A 19,339-nucleotide genomic window follows, 5' to 3' on the forward strand; every position below is an offset into this window, starting at 1 on the left:
CATGTGAGGCAGAGCTGTTCTCTGGCATTTTGGTATTTTGACTGGCAGGAAGCTGGGTATAGACACTTTGCTGTATAGGTTATGGGTACAAAATATTTGTCTTACTAATAGGTGGTGTCTCTGAAATTGTGGAACATTATCTAAGACAGAGTGTACAGTCAGGTAGTTAAAGGGAATGTCAGGAACTTATAGGAGAGTTTAGACTTAAAATTGTCATGTGTAACTTTGAATTTAGCATTACCTAGTTTATGAATATTTAATCATCTCCTCTAATATTTCCTTGTCATTTTCCTTTTCATTTTTTATTCCTTACTATTGAAATATTTCTGGATTTAAAAGAAAGACTTTTGAGGAGAAATAAATGTAGACAGGAGGAATATAAGCACTGTTAACAGATCAAAGTATTTCAGGTAACTGCAGCAGATTTGCATTGATATAGTTTTGAGATTAAGATGCAAACAGCTAGAGGCTGTTTAGACTCATCATCCTCTTTAGACTTAATTTATAGTAAAAACATTATTAATTTCATATTACGCAACAGACGTAAACCAGCTAGGAAGTATTTTGCTGGTGTGGGGAGGGAAGGGTTGAAAGTGGAAGAATGGCAAGGAGGATGGTAGATTCCATCAAGTGACCTTGCAGCTGGGAATGCCAAGGCCTGGAGAATAACAGTGTGGGAAACCATATATTATGCCTACTGCTGTTTATCCTTTGTTTGTTTGAGAAGAGGAATTTCTGTGTAGAGATAAGGCAGGTGTTTACAGAAACTTGGAGGCCCTCTCCCAGACATGCTTGAGCTCCCTGTCTTGGGAGAGAGATCAAAACAGAGATCATAAAAAGCAGAGAGGAAAATCACAGCATGGTGTTAACCCATGTGTGGCCTTTTGATAAATGGGTGCAAACAGCAGCCCTGGTGCCCTGCCAGGGACTGGGCTGAGCCTGACAGTGCCTGCACCCTCAATTTGGGTATCTACAGCCCAATTTGGTTTTGGGATCCTCTAGCCAGTGACATAGTAAAATAAATTTACTCTTTGCATTTCAGCTGTACTTTTTTGGTTGTCTTCAATCAGCTGTGTGTGTTGATTCACACAGCCACCTAAAAAGAGGGTCATTTGACTAGAAATTCAGGAAGAAAAAACACTCTAGTTCTCAGTAGTTGCTTTTAGTTGTATGGCATGCCCAGAAGTAAAGCTTTGTAAATAAAACTCCTCCAGTTTGAATATGAGTCTAAGGTGAGTAATTCTAAATGTAAGCAAGTTGGAATCAGTGATGGTGAATGACACTTTGGTACTGCTGTGTGTCTGATATGTATTTTCAACAGATAGGGAGCATGTAACTATGTCATTTATAATTAATGTTTCTTCCTTGAATCTGAGGGATTGTCTAGGAAAAGGAATTTTGTCCTCATGGGATAAGGATTGCCTTCATTGTAAGAAGAGTAACAGAAGGATTACTAGGGGCATATTCAAGGAAAGGACAGAAGATCTGTTTGGAAGAGATGGGAGGCATTCAGCTGAGCCAGATGGAGGAAGAGAGGTAGAGAAAACGTATGCACATTCTGGGAGAACTGCAGTCAGTCTCTGCTGGCTGAGTTTTTAGTGAAGACATACTTTTTTTCTTGCATTCCTGAAGGGAGGTTGAGAAGGCTGTGAATAGAGTGGGAAGGTGTAAAGAGCTTGAAAATTTGAACTATAAGGAGGCTGGAAACATACAGTCTGCAGAAGTGGTACATTAGCTTTGTGGACCAAACTTGTCAATATTAGTCAAACAGCAAATAGATAAAGCTGGAGGCAAGTCAGTGTTTAAAAGCTGGGATTTATTTTTCTGTTGGCTGCTTTCTGATGCCAGATAGACAGCTATGTTTAGATTATTTATGCTTGGCATATCATATGTACCATGTTGTTTAGATACAACCCTTAGACATTCCTGCTTCACCTTTTTCCTTGACTCTATGATCTGCTGCTTGGAGCTGTGCCCAGAGACCACTCAGAAGCTAAAATCCAGCCTGTGCCTGTTTGTTAGGCAGCACTTTATTGGAAGTGCCAGCAAAATTGCATCCTGGCTCTTATTTGGGTCTGAGGATGGAGGCTGACCTTCAGAGCATTAGGGATTTTGAAGGCTGGGATGTTTGCAAGGTAGGTCCTTGCCACACCATTCCTGCTGCCTGGGGAGGGTCTGCAAGAGGCATCCCAATGGCACTCTCCAGAGCCTGGCAGGCTCACCCTTTTCAGTGCTCCACAAAGTTCTCCCCACACGACACTGCAGGTCTGGTCAGGATCTGTAGCTCCAATATAATTGAGCTGAGTGGATTAGTTTATGACTGTGTAGGCAGTAGATTTTTAAGTGACTAACGTAATTCTTGTTCGTAGGAAGGCTTGGCATAACCGCTTAGTTGATCCAAGAAGCACAGAAATGCCAATCTACAGAGTATATATAAAGGTTTCAAAAGGGAAAGAAGAACACAAAGAAGCATCATCAAAAATATATCACCATGACATGTTCCACTTCATAGGGCTAATTGCTGTCTTTATACCTTGACTGATTTAGCACCTTGTGTAAGGCATGGATTGCTGCATCTTCCATGGCTCAGATGAGTCAGTGGTTATTGGGGTCATGCCAGGTGCTGGAGGTCTCTCCAGGGCAGATCTTGAAAAGGATGTGTGAGTTCTGAAGTGTTTGAGAGGCATGTGAAAGTGTTATAGATTGACTGCTTCGGAGCATGCTAGGTGATCTATCTTTTCAAAAAGCCACACTCATAAAATTGCTGTTATAACCACTGAAATTTGTTAACATAAAAAAAAAAGAAGACTCATGAAAGTGTTTAAGGCATTCAGGATAGCTTGGGGAGCCAAGTGCCCTGGAGGAAAATGGTGTAAATCTTTTTTGTTTTTAAATATGCAAAAACTTAGAATAGGCTCCTGAGAGCTGCCAAGGATTGCTAAGATTGACAAGGAAAGCTTATGGAAAAAGTCAGAAATGACTGATAGATCAGCTCAGCATTGACTGTCAGCAGGAGAATAATACCACATTTTGCAGTACTTCTCTTCATAGAATATATTGTAAACAGTTTTTTACTTTTAGTCTGATTGAAAAAAAGCAGTGTTGCTGCTTTAGCATTTCATTTTTGACACCCATGTGGAAGCCCACGTGGGCCTCGAGTTCGTCACAGCCACGGAGCTCAGGAGCAGCACTGCCTTGAATGAATGGGGCTTCTTACTTCCTTTCTCCCAAAGGCACAGAGGATGTAACATGTAGTAGAAGGGGCCAGTCATTTCCAAGTTTTGCTGCTTGGGCCATGCCACCAACAGAAGGATTATTTCATTTTCTACCTGCTAAAAGGGTGGCTTCATGTCACCACAGTCTTCCTGGATAGTCATCCACATGTGACCGCAGCTAATTCTATGTTTGCCACTTCCTTTTAGCCACAGAGGTGTTTTAGTGAATACTAGTGTTTGCTTTAAAATGTAGTCAAATTGAGATCATGATTTATGTGTCACGTGGTTTGGGACGTTACTCCAGTTGAGTGTCAGTTCTTATAAACTTGATGTTTCTGAATGTTTTTGAATATCATCTACTAAGAACCATATTTTAGGTACTTAAGGTAGTATTTTGGAGAAGGGAGGTGAGATGATGCTTGCAATAGATGACCTTCAGCCCTCAAGAAATACAGAGTATTGTAGGCTTGCTTATTACCTAAAATGCATGCATCTAAATACATTTAAAACTGAGTGCTGATAAAGGTTACTTATTTTTATAGTATGTAATTGACAACATCCACGGGGTAGAATTTGTACAAAATAAAAGTGAAGGTATCGCTTCCAGTTTTAGTCATGGCAGTCTTTCTGCAGGTGGCATTCAGCAGTCCTGGTATTTTGCCCAAGGTGAAAACTCTTTTGTCCAAAGAAGTTTAAATAAAGCAATGCTGATGTTGAACAGGACATTGCCACTGTCCAGCTACCAAAAATCTGTATGTCACCCATTCCTCTTAGCTCTGGGCAAAGGCTACATTTCCTACTACATCCCCTTCCACAGCACAGCGAGAGCATGGTCAGACATTTGCTTTGCAACCAGCTGCACATACAGAGATGCTGCCAGCTGCTTTCTATGGTGTTTCAAAGCCCTCCCAATCATTCCAGCTGGAGGATTCATGTGCATGGGGTCTATACTGGGGTCTATATTCCCACTTTGTACTGAGTCCATCCAGTTACTTCATAAGTATCCCTGTGAAATAGGTTGTATCAAAGTGACAGTCTCCTGTGTCAGCAGTACCGCAGGAACTCATACTCAACCAACTCTTCATCTTTTTCACTGTATACCCCAAGAGAAGACATTTAAAAATAATTTTCATCCTTGTAAATTGTAGACTTGTATGCTCAGTGCTCTGCAGAGTATATATCTTGCATTGCCACTAGCATTTACTTGGAGTAAAATGTTGTGGACAAAGCTGTTGCATCTAAGTAAATGTCTGACTTGGTCCTTGGTTCTCTTTTCATCCTCCTATAAGATTTTATTTTAGGTTATTCTCAAGAAGTGCAGCACTTGAGTGGCCATATGCTTGGCAAAACACAGATAATTTACAACTGTTGTTTGTATTAATTTTTGTAGTTCTGAAGTTATTTTAAAAACACAGCCTAGAGGACTTCTTCCAGAATTAATGTTTTCACATAAGTTTGGAAATGCCCATACATCTGCTCAGATCTCCAGAAAAGTGCATTTAGTTCATTAGTTTCATGCTGAAGTGTTAACATTTTAGGTTGTTTTATTAGGAGAGAACAAAGAACTCCTGCCTTGTTGAAAATTTGTTACACAAAATAAGGATGAGGAGGTTCCAAAAGGGCTAATGCTAAGCATTGGAAACTGGATGAAGCTGTGCAGATTGGAAAGATTTCCAAGACATCTGGTAATTAGCTTCCAGTTTTTATGGAGTCCTGCCCTGTGAAAGCTGCTGCTTGGTGAAGGGAGAACAGGAGTGAGATGAAGCCTAACTCTGAAAAGCTGGATCTTTGTGAACACAAATTATCAGCAGGCTATGAAAAACTCTATGACTATCCCTTTGGAAAAGTAACTCCTACCAATAAAAAAGTCCAGTATTTCTCCCATTGCAGTATTGTCTTGTGTTCTGGCATTTGCTTGGCACAGTGGGGAAAGGGAGCAAGCTATCAAAGAGTTCTTTCTGGCTGTCCCTGCCTGAGCCAATGTGCCAGCCTGCCCCACAGCATCTTGCCGTGCTCCCCAGCAGCTGCACCCCCTCTGGGAGTTGCTGGGGCATGACTGGCTGGTTCCTCCCCTGCGCAGCCCAAAATGCCAGAGAGGCTTGGCACTGCTGTCAGAGCTGGCACCTGGCAACCTGCTCCAGGGAAGTGAGGTAGCATGCTCACGTGCAAGGGACCTAGAGCCAGGCCAGAGCTTGAGCCTTTTGATATTATTATCATTATTGCTGTTATTAATACTACTGCTGTTGTTACTATTTGGTTTTTTGTTTGTTTGTTTCATTAAGGAAAATTTAAACAAGAAAGAAAATTTGCCATTTAAGTTAGTTTTGTAAGTTGTCTCTTGGGAGCACTTATCTACACCTGGTTAAAGGATAAGGAGTGTTTGTGGCGTTTCTAAAGTTCAGATGTATAAACCTTCAAGCACTGAATGGGAATTGCTGAGACCTAGTGCTTTGGTTACTTATCAGAGACTTGGGAGACTACTTGTGTACCCTGTTCTGCCCCTTATCTGTGCAGGTACTTTCATCAAGTCATTGCCCTGTCATGTTTATTTTTCTTTGTGTAAAACAGAATATTTATCTTGTCTGCAGTAAAACCAAAATGATGTATTTACTACTTCCTTTTTTTTTACAAATATTTTACCATCTAAACATCAGCAGGCAGTCCCAGCACACTCACTGCTAGTAAAAATGTTTGTCTTTTCAGCTCTGAGTCTATTAAGTGCAATAAGCAGACAGCCTGTCTTAAGCTAATTTTATAGCAGTGCACTACTTAAAAATTAGGCATTTGCAGCAGAGAAAAAGTTCTTTTGAGATTTGTTATCAGAAAGAAAATTATTTTTCCTAGATTGCAAATGTAAGCCAATATGTAGTTAATGGCGTTCACTAAATTATACTGACTGAAAATATGAAGGAAGTAGAGTTATGTATGAATATATAATATTGGGACATGTTGGAAGAGATTATACTTAATTTGTATATAACCTGATGAATTTTGCTGCAGTAGACATTATCTCCACTGATAAATCATGCTTATAGCTTCAAATAAAAACCATACACAGTGTGAGCCTTTTCTTCTTAAGATCACAGCCATTCCATGTCTGTGTTGTAGCAGGATCTAATTGCTGAATGTGATACAACTAGTGCAGCTGCCTGAGCTATTGGAAAGAAGGATTTAGCACCCAGTGTCTGTGCAGTCCATGTGCTTTTGATTTGCCCAGGGTTGAGCTTCTGTATCCTGCTGCAGGCAGTAAAATGACACTTCCCAACAGCTGCCTCGAGTCTGGGCTGTGAGAGAAGGTGGTTTTTCTTACAATGGAGTTCCAGCATATCTTAGTCCAGGGGTACCAGTGGTCCAAGCTCAACAGCAGAATTCCATGAGGGTTGCAAATTCCCTAGCTTGTCCTAAACAGTGGCAGCTCCCTTAGAGAGGAGTACAAAGCCCTGCTCCCAGGGCTAACCCAAACACTACAGTTATATCCACAGAGAACATTTGCTTTGAAGATTAAATTATTACTGGTAGAGCAAGCAATAGTTGGGCTGGATCTGGCTTTTCAAAAAACAGATTTTACTAGGTGAGACTGGTTTCACTCAGATGTTTATTGACCTTTCTTTCCCCTGAAATGATTATTATTTTCACATTTTTCTTTTTTGGAGTAAAAGAAACTCATATCAGACATTGATTTATGTGTATTTGCATGCATGATGCTTTTTATATTCCTTTGAATTGGTCTGCTTTTGGAGCTAAAGTTGGTATTCCCAGAGTGTTTTAATGCTTTATATCCACACATTACATTTATATAGTCTCTGAACCAAGTGTTGCTTCATCTGTCTCCAGTTCTGCATTACACGAAGCAGATTCTTATCCTCAGCTGATTTGTTTTGAGACTCTCTAAGCACTCTTATTTAACTAGTGAAGTGGACATTGTTGGGCTAAAGTTTCAGAACCCAAATGGAGCCTGCCCTGTCCTGATACATATGCCCATAATGTTGGATCACTCTCCAGCTCCCATGCTAAATGAACATTGTGGAACAGTGTCAGAGAGAGGATCCTGAGCCCTGACTTTATCCCTGCTGTAGCTCTGGAGCTACACATGCAGAATATAATTCTAGCAGGTGTTAAGCCAGTTTGGGTTGAGCTGCTGCAACCCCTCTTTTCCCTCTTTTGCCCTCCTCCCCACTGCAGCAGTTCTTGTGCTGGTGCTGGCATCTGAGCCAGTCTGCAGCCAGCTGCTGCTTCCAGGAGTCTTGGCAGCAGGCACTGGTTACTTTTCAACTTGCTCAGCACCCCAAAGCAATTCATATCAAATAATAAGTTAGATATGTAAAAATTTTCAGCAATGATAAACTTGTCCCCTGCACGGAATGTGAAGCTTGTCATCATTTTGCTCTAAGCAGAGTTTAAAGCTCATAGCCAGAGTTCTGGTGTTCATTTCAGTGGAAAAAGAAAAAAAAGTGAAAAGCTCATTTAATCAACCCTCTGTGTGGGAAATTTTGTTGGCCAGTGTGGAGGTATAACTAAAGACAAACCTTCTGAACATAAAACTGTTGTGCTGAACAAGGTTCTCGAGTTTTGCCTAATCAGATTCATGCCCCTTCAAAACAGGTAACTACTTTCAATTCAGCTAGTCCACATGGTGACCCCAAGCACGTTTGGAAATGGGCTGGACTGTAGAAGGTGTTCATATTGCATGCAAAGTGGAGAAAGTCTTGGTGTATGAACTGGGAAAGAACAATTCTTTTTTGAGAAATACAGCCTTTTTCTAGTTACAGAGATTTGCATCAGACTTTTATGGCTTCAAGGTAGGCATGTGACACAGGGTGCTGTGGCATAGCATTTTCTGGTTTGTTGTGCTGTACAGTCTGATGTGGAAATTGATAGAGACAAGAGGAAGAAAGTATTTAAAGGTAATAATGGAATTACATTTGGGAGAAAGCCTGTGCTAGAAGGTTAGGGAGACTGGACCAAGAACTGACTTAGACACTGAAAATACAGACTTCTTTTGAATGAAAATATTCAGTGCTCACTACAGGTTAACTTTCAGGAAGTTAGTATGAAACAGCTCTGTACAGAAGTGATATGCATGTATTAGAGCTCCTAAATGGCCAAGTAGGTGCTTCTTATTCAGTGTGGAAATGGAGGCAAGATTATCTGACTGACTGGTTTTGTCTTTACTTCTATGAGGCAAGCTGGAACTTCTTTGCTGAAGTTGAATGCTGATTTTTTTAGAGGAGGGGGAAATGCAACTTCTAGCTCTGGTATTGTGAAGTGGTAGAGAAACCCAATCCTGGACATCCTGGAGGTGGAGGAGGAGGTTTCACTGTGGGAGCACCAGGCATGTTGGGTGTTCACTGTCTTAACAGGTGGATACACACACATTTCAGTGCAGGTGATTTCTCAGCAATTCTCTCTTTCTTGGTCCTTCATGAAGTACCTGAATAAATCATGTTCTATAAATTGCACTTTATCCTTTTATGATATTAGAATCAAATTTTTCCACAACATTAATGCTGTTCACAAGTTTAATCACAGAGTCTGCCTTTGGGCTTGAATTATCAGATGATGGTGATTCTGTATTCACCAGTGTGCTTTCTGTCTTGAAAAATTGTTTGTAGATGTTCCTTTCAATTTTTGGAATGAAGATGCCTTCCTTAGAAAACAAAACATAATCTGCAGAGAGGTAGAAGATTTTTTAAATACCTTGGTCACATTTAATACATTTGGAACTGCCTAATAATTAGGTTTTTGGTGTATCTGGATAGCTGGAGATTTTATTTGAATGGCTTAGTTAACTTGCAGATTTAGTCTGTTGAAAATTGCCCATTTCTTGTTCTTGGGCATGAGTATTTGTAAGTTTACTACATTTTTAAAGTCAGTTGTATTTTTAGTCTTACTTAGGTCTTTTAGTGAAATTGTTTTAACTTCTTTCTTCCACCATCTGAAGGGTGTGCATAAGAAATGTTGGGAACAATATGTTTTTCTCTTTGTTGACATTAAAAGTGTTATTGAAAATATTGGGAGGAAGTCCTAAGCTGGATTTTTCAGTGTCACTTAGCTTTGTGACATGAAGGTTTTGCAATGAAGGATGGAGGCGGCTGATATCTGCAATAGGAGGGTGCCCCAGAGTGAGTTACTAATAATGTAATCTCCTGAGGGTGAGGTGGTGGTCTGGGATCTGGGAGTTGTACATTGCAGTCATACTCCACAGCACACATCTTCTGGTTGTATTTGTGGTTGAACACCTTTTACTAAGGCTTCACAATTTCTCAGGTACCATGTGACTCTTTCAGTGTGAATGGCTAGAATCAGTGTGGAGGCTAAACATACTGAAAAACAAAATACGTGTTTATCCCAAATGAGGTTTTCTGTGTTAGGAAGTTGAGAGGGATCCTCTCTCACAGAGGAAAAGCAAAATCTTCCTTGTTTGCTAAACCCAGGTTCATCAGTAATTTTGAGTGAAAGAAAAATGGGAACTGTGTATCACTAGATAAATTTCTTCAACGAAAGTTCTTCAACGATTTGGCCCTAGTACAAATTGAGTTTTATATCAACAGCAAGAAAATAGTGTTTTGACACTAGTACTACAGGTCTTTCAACACTGATGAAAGGGATCTGTTCTTTTAGTTTATGCTAAATTAAAGCTTTGTTATTATGAACACATGGCAGAGTAGCAGGAAATGTTTCCCTTTACTGACTGTCCTGCTCTGGTTTTTATTAGGTAGTATGGATAATTTCTCCAGTGTAGATGAGATAATTTCTCCAGTGAGATGTACTTCTGTGCATATTGCAAGTTAGTTCATGCTGAACATTTGGTTTATTTTAAATTTCTCCATGCCTATGAGATTTCTGTGTTCAGAAACAACTCACATTTGGTAAACTCTTTTGTGTATTGCCTGGGTGCAACTCCTCTGTCAAGAGCATAGACATAGAAAATCTGATGTGTTTTGTTATGTGTTTAATTTAAGTATTTCTGTTGTAATTTAGCAAACTGTGTTCTGGTATTTAGTTGCCTTTTTGAAAGAAAAATTACAGGAATTCTGCCTCCATAATTGGCTTGGTTTGTTCTGGAAGATGGAAAGGACCTGCACAGACTTCTAATTACAGCAAGATAAGTCCTAGGAACTAGCAGGAATACAAAGAGGAAAGTAATCTAAAGCTGTTGTTTCAATGAACCAATTTAATGGGGCTTTAGGCAGTGGAAATACTGTCAGCTTTCCAAAATACATTGCTTTCATTTTCTACATATTACAGCTTTGATGAAATTAGAAAATTATTTGTTACTTAGCTTCCTTTGGTAACATGAGTGTATATTCTTCTAGTAATGGCAAGTTTAGCACTGGAGCTTCTAGTGGTGTAAAACACGTCTTTCCCTTCAGGGCGATTAATAGCAGATCTCCACTGGCTGAGGTCCCCTGGTGGTTCAGTGTGACCTGAACCAAACACGGCCCCGTGGTTGCATTTCTAAGCCAGAGCAAGCAGCTAAAGTTCATGCCCTACTCTGGCTGCAGGAGGGCAAATGACACCTGATTAAGCATAAAGCTAATAATCCATGGATGGTTTGTGAACGTGTATGATTTGGCCAAGTTAGTTTAGGCTGGACCAGCATTGTGCTTGGAGTAGCCATGCTGCTTCTGAGAAGCTCTCAAGTTGCACTTGTTTTGCATTGAACCATGTCCTTGGGCACAAGTCCTGCACTGCTTTACAACCAGCTGAATTATCAGGGGATCCATGAGGTAAAAATAGGTTCTTGTTTTTTTTTTTTTTTAATGCTGATTTCTAGATTTCAATCATAAGGACATTATAGACTTTAGGGAAGTGACACAAGGAGAGATTTGTACACTGAACTAGATCCTTAAATCCTCAATTCCACAGAGCCTCTGTGGATATGCTAGAAGCAGTAAATAACCTTTTCTAGCAAACAAATGTAGCAGGTAGTTCAGTGGCAGGTAAAATAAAAACATTTGTAGCTATATAAAGAACACAATAGACTGGAACTTTTTCTTTGTAAAAAATTGCACATAACCTATAAACCTTAATAATAGTGAGCACCTTATCAAAATATGTTTTCTGCACAGTTTTGATACATTGCCATAGACAGCCCTCATGTGTCCAACCTTAGAAAAATGCTGTAATCCTTAAATTAGGGCTATACTTGTAGCTCCTGCCAGTGAAAACAAAATGTTTTCTGTGTCTACATGATGTAGTACCCAGATTCTTTAAGTAGAAGTGCTTAGGCACTGGTACTGATAATATGAATGCTGAGAATAAGCACTGCAGAGAGCGTTGTAAACAAGGCATTGAAAAATAAAGAAAACATCAATTGTTATCTATGCTTGTCACAGGTCGTAGAACTGAAAGCCACACACAAACATATGCCTTTTAATTAATGTTCATTTTCTTTCTTGCACTCTATAACCAAATCCACAAGATTGCCTCCACAATTGGAAAGGAGAATTAAGAAAAAGAAGGATAATGGACAAATTTTCTTCAAAATGTTGAAAATATCAAAGCAAGAAAGTATTTTGAGCATTTTCTATTCCCATGCTCAACATTAAAACGTAACTACTGGTAAGTGTTTGTGCTCTCTCTAGGCCTCACTGAGCAAGTCAGACAGCTTGCAGCAGATAAAGATCCTTTGGTTGCTTGTGAGATTGTTTTTTGGTCTTAAATTACCAACAGCATGACAGTGTGTATCTGTAGCTGGATAAAAAGGTAGTGTGCTACTAGATAGGGTTGTCTAGCTCTGTTTTCACTCACTTTCTCACTACATGGAGGGATGAGGAGGATTTTCTCAAGTGCTGAGCTTAGCGGCTTGATTGAGGAGCCAGGCTCCCCATGCTGTTGGGGAAAGGTCACCAGAGGGAAATGGAGTATGTTGGTGTTAGGGAGTATTTAGATTTTCTGGGGGCTGTAATCACTCTTCTCTCTGGCCTGATTGTCTGGGTAGCCTGAGGGGCAAACATTAGCATCCACACTAGATATCCTGCATGGTAAATATGGATCTCCACCTCTGTGATAAGTTGAAGTTACTTGAGCCTGGGGCATTTTTCTTCTGCTGGAAATGAGTTCATCAAGCTCAGAAGCTGAGACAGTAAAGCAGGCAGAGTCCCTACAGATGGGGTCTGTACATTTACCTGAATTGTATATGCTGGTGGGATCTGTCACAGCCCCTTTTGTATCTCGTGGTGTCACACTGAACTAGATAATTCAACAGCTTTAGCTGTGTGTGTGTCTAAAACACAGTCTTTTGTGCTGGTAACATCCTGAGTGCCTTTCTTCCAGAGGATTTGTAAAAGTCAATTTCCAAAGCTGGTTGAAGATTTTGCAGAGCTTTACTATACTGTACCATTATGAAGTGGATTTTTCAAGCACAAGGTTGTGAAACATGCGTGAGGGCATTTTTCTTTCTTTACTTAGTACTTCCATTTGAAATAAGAAAAATCAAAAGAGATATCTTATCCCTCTCTTAAAGCACTGACTTCACTTACACTGCTGTAAAAATTATATAGTGACAGAATTGTGGCTGAGCAGTCTATGAAGAACTTCCCAGAGTTTTACTCTGGCTGAATCTCATTTTGAAATAAATGTTTGGGAAGGAGGGAGGGAGGTCTTTCCTTACGTTATTCTCACCCCAGGTGCCCCAATTGTTTTGTTAGCTGCTGCCTTGGTAATAATGAGTAGAGATCTTTTCCAGCCTTCTATAATTCTGCTGGCCTGGGTATCACACCTGAGGGTGGAGCCTTTGAGAGGAGAACATGAGAAAATATTCCACCACTTAAACTTGTGCCATGTAGACACCCCCAGTGTTTTTTTTTTTTTTTTTTGAGGTGTAGACCAGTACCTTTAGTTCTGTGACACCAATGACATTTCTCATAAGGCTTTTAGAGTCAGTCACACTTCACTGTTGGAAGCTTCCAAAAACAAGCACACCCACCCCCCAGTTTGCTATATGCTGTTGCAGACTCATATTCAATATCATAATAAAGCATAACACAGCATTAACATCAAATTTAGCCAAATTACATTTTCCTTCATCCTTTTTCTTCTCAGTTAGCACAGTCTCAGGACTATGAAGTTGCATTCTGTCACCAAACTTAGAGTCTTGTGTTTTAGAGGAGGGCTGTTGACAGCAGTGCATTTAGTGAGTGCAGAAAGCAAAATGCTACCAGCATCATTGTAGATTGGAAGTTTCTTGTCCTAGTTTCTTCTCCTGCATTTCGTTCCATATGGGCAGCTTCAATGCATTTTGATTTAATAGATTGTAACAAAAGCTGAACTTGGATTTCTGTCACCACTGCATTGGGAGTCTAACAGGCTTCTTGCTGGTGTGAATGCTGCTGCATCCACATGAATGCTCTTAACACTCTTCTGGAAAAGCTGTGCTTCGTCTTTGGAAAACTTGAGAGCCAGGGTTCAGCAGAGTTAGGTTTGACAGACCTGCTGTGAACCCATGGGCCCCTCAAGTTTAACCTCATGTCTTTTCAAATTTACCATCTGAAGTCACACTTGTAAATTTAATCTGTTCTGTGGACTAGATTGGCTACTGCATGGTCATAAATCCTTTGTCTTGTCTGAATCAGGTATATATCCCTCAGTGAAGTGGCATAATGAATATTTGCTTAGGAAGCAGATGCAGCCAGTTAACTCTAATTTATTTTTAAAAAGCAATCCATCTTTAATGTATGAAGTAAACCTCCCTAATTCTGCAAATAATATTTTGTCATTTCAATTAAATTGCTTTGTTATTTTGTCTGAGATTTTTTAGCCCATATTGTGAAAAAATTAATCAAGTGGATTTTTTATTGAGAAGGAAGTATTGATGCCTTTACTGAATCTGTAATTTTCTGAAGCTAATTTAGGAGGATAGCAGGCTGTTAGCAATGGCCTGCACTTGTATGCTCTGTAGCCAAAACACTGAAGTTGTCATTCAGACCTGTTGCTCCATCAAGATTTTGTGTTTTGTGGCTACCAGCTTATGAATGCCCTAGCTCTGATTTGGTAAGTGATTACCAGAGAGTTTGACCCTGGACTGGTGCTGCACTTAATCGTGACTGATTCATTGGGCTGGAACATGTCACAGACTTGATCCATCCATTTCATTAATTTGAGTGAAATGCATCCAGCTGTTGGGGGTGTATGAAAGAAAGGTACCTGACATGCAGAGCAAGAGCACTAACCTCTGCTTTCAACTATAAAACAGTCATTAGGACATCTTATACTGAAATTGATTTGCTCCACAGAAATTTGGTTTTCAAGCACAATACTAATTAGCTGTAAGCTTGATGAATGTCCAGAATTAATTGAAACATTTCAGTGGCCTGTGTGGGTTTTAAATGCTGTCGTTACTGCCCCAATATTTTCAGTTCTTACACTAATTGGTTTTTAGGGAGCGTGAATAAAATTATCTTCTGGAGTGACTGAAGATACAAATGGTTCATTGCATTACCAAAAATGGACCTGTTTGCTTCTAGATTTCCCTTTTTTTTCCCTTAAAATGTATCTAGTATTTTCCTTCCACTTTTATGTATGCATTGCAAACAGAAACAAAGATTTTAGACCCAAACTTTATTTTTGACAGCACCTGTAGGGTTTTTTTTTCCCTAGCTGTGCTCTGGGGGCCAGCATTCTATTGTTATCTACTTTCATTTTGGCAACAGGAAAATAGCTACAGCTTCATAAAATATTTTTTTGTTTTTAATAAATAGGATGTCATCCAAATTCCATTATTATTTTGTCCTGTTTATGAAAGAACTGCAACATTTGGTACATGAAATGTCTACAAGATAAAAAGCATCTTGGAAAATTATGAATTGAAAGTGAATTCATAATCAAAATTAGCATTTTTTTCTCAAAAATGATCTTAACGTAAAAATAGCTAAATTTTGGTGGTGGGGGTGGGGAATTGCAGATCTGTAGTGCAGACTGCTCATATTCCTTGTCTCTGATGAGTGTCTCCATGTTTGACTACATAGTAAGGATGGATGTCCAACATGTTGTGTTACAGACTGCAAACATATGTATGACAAATTCGAGGGGTGACATGGCATAGGAAGAGCCTTTTATTTGTTGGGAGTTTCCTCTGTGTGTTGAGCACTTCCAGAAACCACAAATTCCCAGGCTGCGGTGTGGTGCCGTGCCCTGTCCCTCGCTTCATGTGCAATTCATGTGTGACAGTCCTCAGGGCCTGATCCTGGGCACCACAGAGGGAGAAGGATGGGGCTGCTTCAGCATGGCTGGGAAATGGAGGTGGTGCCTGGGAAACTGCCCAGGTGGGGAAAACTGAAAGGATCTTTCACAGTGCTGTGTTATTGGCTTATCTGCATTGATGTGATCAAGCCATTGTGTCTGCATGAGTTCAGTGCTGTTGTTCTCCAGAGCAGTCAGTTCAGTAAGTTTGGCCCTCAGCAGGGTGGGTTCAGGACCCTTTGTGGAAGGTTAGGTTAATTTTTATCCAGGCTTGCTAAAGATTTGATTTTTTTGGTGGTTGTTCCTTTGGGGGACAAGGGGGAGGAGTTCTTTGTTTGGTTAGGGTTTTTTGTGAGGAGGTTAGATGGTTACTGTGTGATAATAGTATTAATGACAGCTCAGAAGTTGAGAAAATGCTGGGTCATTATCCATTCTTCCAAACTTTTACTTTAATAATAATTATGCAGTAACCCTTTCCCTAGTGAGAAATGCATTCTGAAAAGAAAGTATTTTTGGCTCGTTGTCTCATTGCCGATTGCCCAGAGGCATAACACAGATATATCCTGAAGAAACAGTGCTTTGGAATGACTGCTGCAAGAAGCTCAATTCCTTGTTACTTGATTCTCTAGCCCTTCCCTAGTTTTGCTGCCCAGAGGTGTAACACATTTCACTCTAGCCTATGAAACAAGTAGCAATAAATGTGTATCAATATACTTGAAAGCCACATTTTTTATGAAGGTGTGATCTGCTAAAAGCTTGGAGAAGATGAATATGGTCAAGATGTAAAACTCCTTTTGTGTACAAATATGATGGCATGGAAAGGGTGGTGTGGAAAAGGGTGACGTAGAAGTTCAGAGCAATGACTCAAGACAATAGATCTGGTGATATGTTTTGGACAGTGAAAAACCAGTATTGCATGATCATTCTATTTCATTGCTGTCTCTCCAGAGGGACAGCAGAGTACCTAGCTTTTGTGCCAGTTTAAAACACCTAGCCCACTGAAATCAGCTGGAAATTGGGCAGGTGTTAAAAATAATCAAATGGTTTCTATTCAATAAAATGAATGCTGAAGGAATCCATAAAATGCCTCTCTCAAGGGTACATCTGACTCTTTCTTTTCCTCTCCCCTTTTTTCTTTACACAGTGCCGGTCCTAAAGGAGATAACATTTATGAATGGAGATCTACTATACTTGGACCTCCAGGTTCTGTATATGAAGGAGGTGTTTTCTTCCTGGATATCACATTTTCATCTGACTATCCATTCAAGCCACCAAAGGTAAGGGTAAGGTTTTTATTGTGCTTATAATTTTTTCATGTGAGAAGAATACAGCTTGCAGCCAAGTGACTGCACATCACTTTCTGAATATCAGATCTGTTTATGGTCTCTTGAAAACTACAAGGTCCAAAATCTTGGCTTGCAGTCTCAGAAAAATTCCATCTAATTTACTTCTTGATTACCACAGTCAGTACTGATTTCCAAACTTCACCAAGTGATAAATGAGATGATAATTCTGATCAACAGGTAAGATTCAAGAAATTTTAGTTCTAGTAGAAGACAACACAAGACTTTCTTATGTTTCCTTCTTCTCATTCTAGCTACTAAAATATATGTATAATAGTCTTTCGTGTTATGAGCCAGATTCCATATTAAATATTATCAGTAACTTTTTAAGAAATAAGAAAAAGCTATAAAAAGTTCACATAGAAAACTGGAGCATTATGTTGTGTCTTAAAATTGGGTAAATAGGTGTGATGAATTTCCATTATTTTAAAATGTCTATTTACGAGTGCTAAAATAAGCAATCTTGTTTGATAATGTTTTTGAGCAAAAGCTCTTCTTATTACATTAAACTAATCTTAAATTAAAATGTCAGTTCCTTGCTCAGAAATAGTATGGACATCTAATAAATTGTAATTTACTAATGGATATGAAAAAATGTAAAGATCATTCCCTTTTCCCCTCCCTTGCTGCCAAATTACAACTCTTGACCAAGTCACCAGAAAAGACACTGCAAAACTCTCATAACTAAATACATTTTACCACACAACATTCTACAACTTACATCTTTGGGGGCTATAACTATGTTACTATAAATCTAATACCTTTTTGCATTCCTAGAATGATTGCAACATAAAGAATATACACTCTGTATTTCACACTTCTCTTTAACCCCCAGCATTTAGTATGTTCTGAATTATGAATGTTATACTGAAGTGATGCACAGTTTTAGACAAATTCCTCATTCAAATCTTGTAGATTTTTTTAGAGCATGATAGTTTTTAAATTTTCAGGATACATTGTGGATTCTACTCCCCCCCATCAGTATGAAAAAGAAAAATTTCCATATGTTCTTGTGCTTTGTGTAATTAAAGCAGTTACATTTTCTCACTTCGTATTTGTGCAGAATGTTCACATGTTCTATCAATATTAGTCTGAAATAATTTAAGGATGGATTTAGTTAGTATAATAGCATTGTTTTGGCTGTATATTATATTCTGCCTAATGAAGGGTAAGGACAAAGATTTCATTGTTAATTTAACAAGACTAATTTTCATGGTCTGTATTTAGTCTTTTGAAAGAAAGAAAAAGATCAACTAATACTGCACATGCAGACAAATTCTGTGTACTTCCTTACCTTCAGAAATGACAGTGAAGTTACATTTGTGATTAGAATGTTCCTGACATGTGGTATGTTCATTAAATAGCTACCATATATAAAGTAGGTCCTTGTTTTTGTGGGTACCATCCTGAGAGCCTGTGTGAAAGCAGTTTATGCCCCTAATCTCATCATGGTAGATTTGTTAAAGGCAGGCCTGGCTACAGAAAATAGTCACTCTTCTGTTAAACAATTGTGGTTTGGAAGCCAAGCAGAGAGGAGCTGTGTCTGCAGAAGCTCTGCAGAACTGGGAGTCCCCCAGGCTGCTCAGAGCCAAGGGGCACCATCCCTGGGCAGCACTGAATGACTCTCTGTGTCTCTTATGCTGTGATTTCAGGTTACTTTCCGCACCAGAATTTATCACTGCAACATCAACAGTCAGGGAGTCATCTGTCTGGATATCCTGAAAGACAACTGGAGCCCTGCTTTGACTATTTCAAAGGTTCTGCTGTCTATTTGTTCACTTCTGACAGACTGCAACCCAGGTGAGGAGCTGATAGTTCACTGAGAGACTCTGTCATTTGACTTAGTTGCCATGGAATGTAATTTGTATATTTGATTGCCTGCAGATTAAATAAAATTTAATATTTTTTTAATTTGTGGTGAAGCACTCCATATTGGATATGATCCCTCTTTTAATGGTATTTTTACTACTGTGACACAGCAGAAAGTAAGTACCACTAAGTCCTTTTTTTCCAAGATATGATGGAGAAAATAAGCTGATGTCATTGAAGGTCTGTATTGGAGGAGGTCCAGCAAAGGAGTGTTCAGTCCAGGAAAGGAGCAACATTCTTCTGAGTTATAAATCCTGCATGTTGGAAGAAGCTGCAGGAAGTCTCTTAAGACAGCAGTTGAAAGGCTTAATCTTGCAAATGTGAGGGATGTGATGTTCAGAGAGAACTCTCCCTGTTTCAAAGAGGCTTCCTTGATCCTGTGGGGAGGGGAGGAGCTCCATGGAAGCAGTACAGATTCTCAGCAGCAATGTGTGACCAGTGTCATTAGGTGATGGATGCTAACTGCCTGCGGTCAGGGCAGGAACTGAGCAATAGTGCTAAGGGACCGTTCATTTACAGAACGTGGTCACAGTGAGGGAGAAATGGATCAGCCTCTTAGGTACAAAGGCTTGGTGGCTCCTGAAGGGCTCCCCTCGGTGTGTCCTGCAGCCCGAACGCTCTAACTGCCACTAGTCCTGTGCACCGCCCTGACAGGAGGGTGCCTGTTAGGGGCAGCACTGCTGAATGGGTCCTGCAGGCAAAGGGCTGAAAGCAGAGCACCTGCCTGAG

At 39.7% G+C, this 19,339-nt stretch overlaps 1 protein-coding gene across 2 annotated transcripts in view; it reads left to right on the forward strand.

The window, feature by feature from the left end:
* Positions 1-19,339, forward strand: part of UBE2E3 (ubiquitin conjugating enzyme E2 E3) — a 55,449-nt gene that overhangs the window by 33,389 nt on the left and 2,721 nt on the right. For both annotated transcript variants that reach the window (XM_063162257.1, XM_063162258.1), the window contains exons 4-5: positions 16,543-16,675; positions 18,394-18,541. In XM_063162257.1, the coding sequence (XP_063018327.1) occupies positions 16,543-16,675; positions 18,394-18,541 (281 nt within the window). The remainder of the gene's footprint in view (positions 1-16,542; positions 16,676-18,393; positions 18,542-19,339) is intronic.

This window comes from Melospiza melodia, chromosome 8 (genome assembly GCF_035770615.1).
Source record: "Melospiza melodia melodia isolate bMelMel2 chromosome 8, bMelMel2.pri, whole genome shotgun sequence".
Taxonomy (NCBI): domain Eukaryota; kingdom Metazoa; phylum Chordata; class Aves; order Passeriformes; family Passerellidae; genus Melospiza; species Melospiza melodia.